At 44.2% G+C, this 2,518-nt stretch overlaps 1 protein-coding gene across 1 annotated transcript; it reads left to right on the top strand.

Moving 5' to 3' along the window:
* On the top strand, window positions 1-2,298 carry LOC148385694 (uncharacterized). The gene has a single exon (XM_088400654.1). The coding sequence runs from the start codon at window positions 261-263 to the stop codon at window positions 1,755-1,757; it is 1,497 nt and encodes a 498-aa protein (XP_088256780.1). The 5' UTR covers window positions 1-260; the 3' UTR covers window positions 1,758-2,298.
* Window positions 2,299-2,518: the final 220 nt, after the last annotated feature.

The following is a 2,518-nucleotide window of genomic DNA, read 5'->3' as shown; positions in this document are numbered from 1 at the left end:
AGACACACCGCGGACTCTGCGAACCGGTTCAATCATTCAAATGGGGGATCCAGGTTTGCATCCCTAAAAATGTGACAGTACAAATTACCATACCGTTTGATAGTTTGGTAAACGGGCAGATTAGAGGACAAGATTATCGGGATTATGATTGGTATTTGACCAATGAGTTGGTAAACAGGGGTTGGAAAAATTTGGTATGGGACACCAAAGATTGGTATAAATCATGGGGGACTAGTGTTCAAGCGAAACAACATCAGCAAATGATAAAAGGGGACAAAACACAGACAGGCATCACCTTGTGGGTTAATACTTCGCACGATTTACATTTGGGAAGCCGCACAATTGGATGCTGGGGTTTCCAGTTAAACATATATATGTATGGATACCCGTATTGGCAGGTGTTCCTATGTCAAGGTGAGGATGCCGAACAAGAAATATCCTTGAGTCCCTCGACAAACCCTCGAATCCTCGCAAAAGCAGTCAGGAGCGTAGATGATTGGTTTAGGATCACCACGGGAGTCACTGCTATAAATAATAATTGGCTTTTGATGGCAGAACAAGCTGCTAATACTACTGGTGAAGATTGTGTGGTCTGTCTTAAGGCAAGAGTAGTGTTGAAAATTGTACCAGCGGCAGTAGAATCATCTTGTATCTTACAGGTGTTGACCCAGCCCAGTACTAGTGGTAATTGTTTGATTTATGAGGATATTTTCCCAGTCGTAGGCTTGGAAAAAAGAAAGCCCATTTTTGACAACCATGTGACTCAACAAAATATGACATGTTTAAAGTTAAACGGAACCGGCATAAGTATTGGGACAATAGATCCCACATGGTGCAAAGTCAATTTGTCACTGAATGTAACCTCTCCTCTCTCTCGTGCAGACATCTGGTTGTGGTGTGGTGATGACAAATTATATGATCGCTTGCCGAAGAACGCATCAGGTATCTGTGCCCTCGTGTCTTTGATAATGCCTGTGGTGGTTGTCCCCATTGAAATACAGAATCTCAATTGGGACCTGGAGTTCCCACTGGCGGAGCTCCTGAAGCGAGCCAAAAGAGACGTTTTGCCCCCGTGGTTGAACGACGACGATCCAACATATATTGACGCTATAGGAGTGCCCCGGGGTGTACCAGATGAGTATAAACTCGCTAATCAAGTGGCTTTGGGATTCGAAAGTATCTTCCTATGGATCACCCCCAATAAAAATGTAGACCGTATTAATTACGTTCATTACAATGTCCAACGACTGGGTAATTATACAGCTGAATCATTCGCCGCAGTTCATGAACAATTGGCTGCAACGTCGTTAATGGCGTTCCAAAATAGAATTGCGTTGGACATGCTATTGGCTAAGGAACATGGTGTATGTGGAATGTTTGGTGATGCATGTTGTACTTTTATCCCAAACAACACGGCACCAGGGGGCCGACTGACCAGGGCGTTGGAAGGACTAAGGACACTGAACAAAAAGATGAAAGATCATTCAGGTGTACACACCGATATTTGGTCTGATTGGATGAAAGCGTTTGGAAACTGGAAAGGGCTCATCATGTCTGTGCTTGTTGCTGTGGCTATTTTCACTACAATTATGATGTTATGCGGTTGTTGTTGTATTCCATGTATTAGATCACTCACTGTCCGGTTGATCGAGAAAACCGTTGGCCCGTTGCCACCGATGGGGCAATATACCCTGTTGACTCAACATGAGCCGCAGGGGGAAGGAAGGATCGACACCGCGCTGGTGGCTGTTTGTTAGGGTAACGGGTGATGACCTCATAAATGAGGTCATGAGAGGGAATAAAGGGAAATGTGCTTTTGGGAGTTTGAAAACATATTTTAAGGTTGTGTTAAACTTATAATCATATTAATATCTAGTATTGAAGTGCTCGTGTGGATTGGTGGGGGCCGAGGAATGTGCAGGCAAACTGCATGAACTTGTTTTCTTGGAAGTGTTGTGTATAGGCCCAGACAGGGAGTACCGGACGAGATAATCTCAAGGTCGGTGAGAAAGGAGAACAACAGCACATCTATGGGACTGGGCATCGAGGGGAAAACCCAACCGCCTGACCTCAGCGACACCTGGACGGGGAGGAGATGGCCATCCACCAATCATCTCATAATATTTTGCATGCTTTAATATTCATATTGTGTTTCTTTAAAACTGGGCAACCCGGAAGAATGTGTCGTCTTTTGGTGGTCACAAAAACGCACGAGTTTTAGTGTGAGGGACCCGGGACCCAGGCCTGTATTAGTGCGCTTTGTCAGGAATAAATAATTGGTAAATTTGGTCTAATTGATCTACTGGTCTTCTCTTTGACAGAACGAACTCGCAAAATTGTTAGGTGCGCCAGTGTGTGGATTAGGACATTGCAATTTATGTGTTAAGTGTTGATCGCAATTTGGAGTCAGATCAATAACTAGAATCCGTAACCTAACACAGTCAAAGCAAGAAATCATAAGTAAGGGAAGACTAACGCCAGATTTGCGAGGATTAATTCAAACTACGTTCCTCCCAGG

Source organism: Syngnathus floridae, chromosome 16, assembly GCF_059516105.1.
Source record: "Syngnathus floridae isolate MCC-2025c chromosome 16, RoL_Sflo_1.0, whole genome shotgun sequence".
Classification (NCBI taxonomy): domain Eukaryota; kingdom Metazoa; phylum Chordata; class Actinopteri; order Syngnathiformes; family Syngnathidae; genus Syngnathus; species Syngnathus floridae.
Note: the sequence above shows the minus strand (reverse complement) of the source record. Positions and strands in the feature narration are given on the sequence as shown.

Excerpts from the sequence above, each read along its gene's own strand:
- LOC148385694 (XM_088400654.1), top strand. The coding sequence starts at position 261 with ATGATAAAAGGGGACAAAACACAGACAGGCATCACCTTGTGGGTTAAT.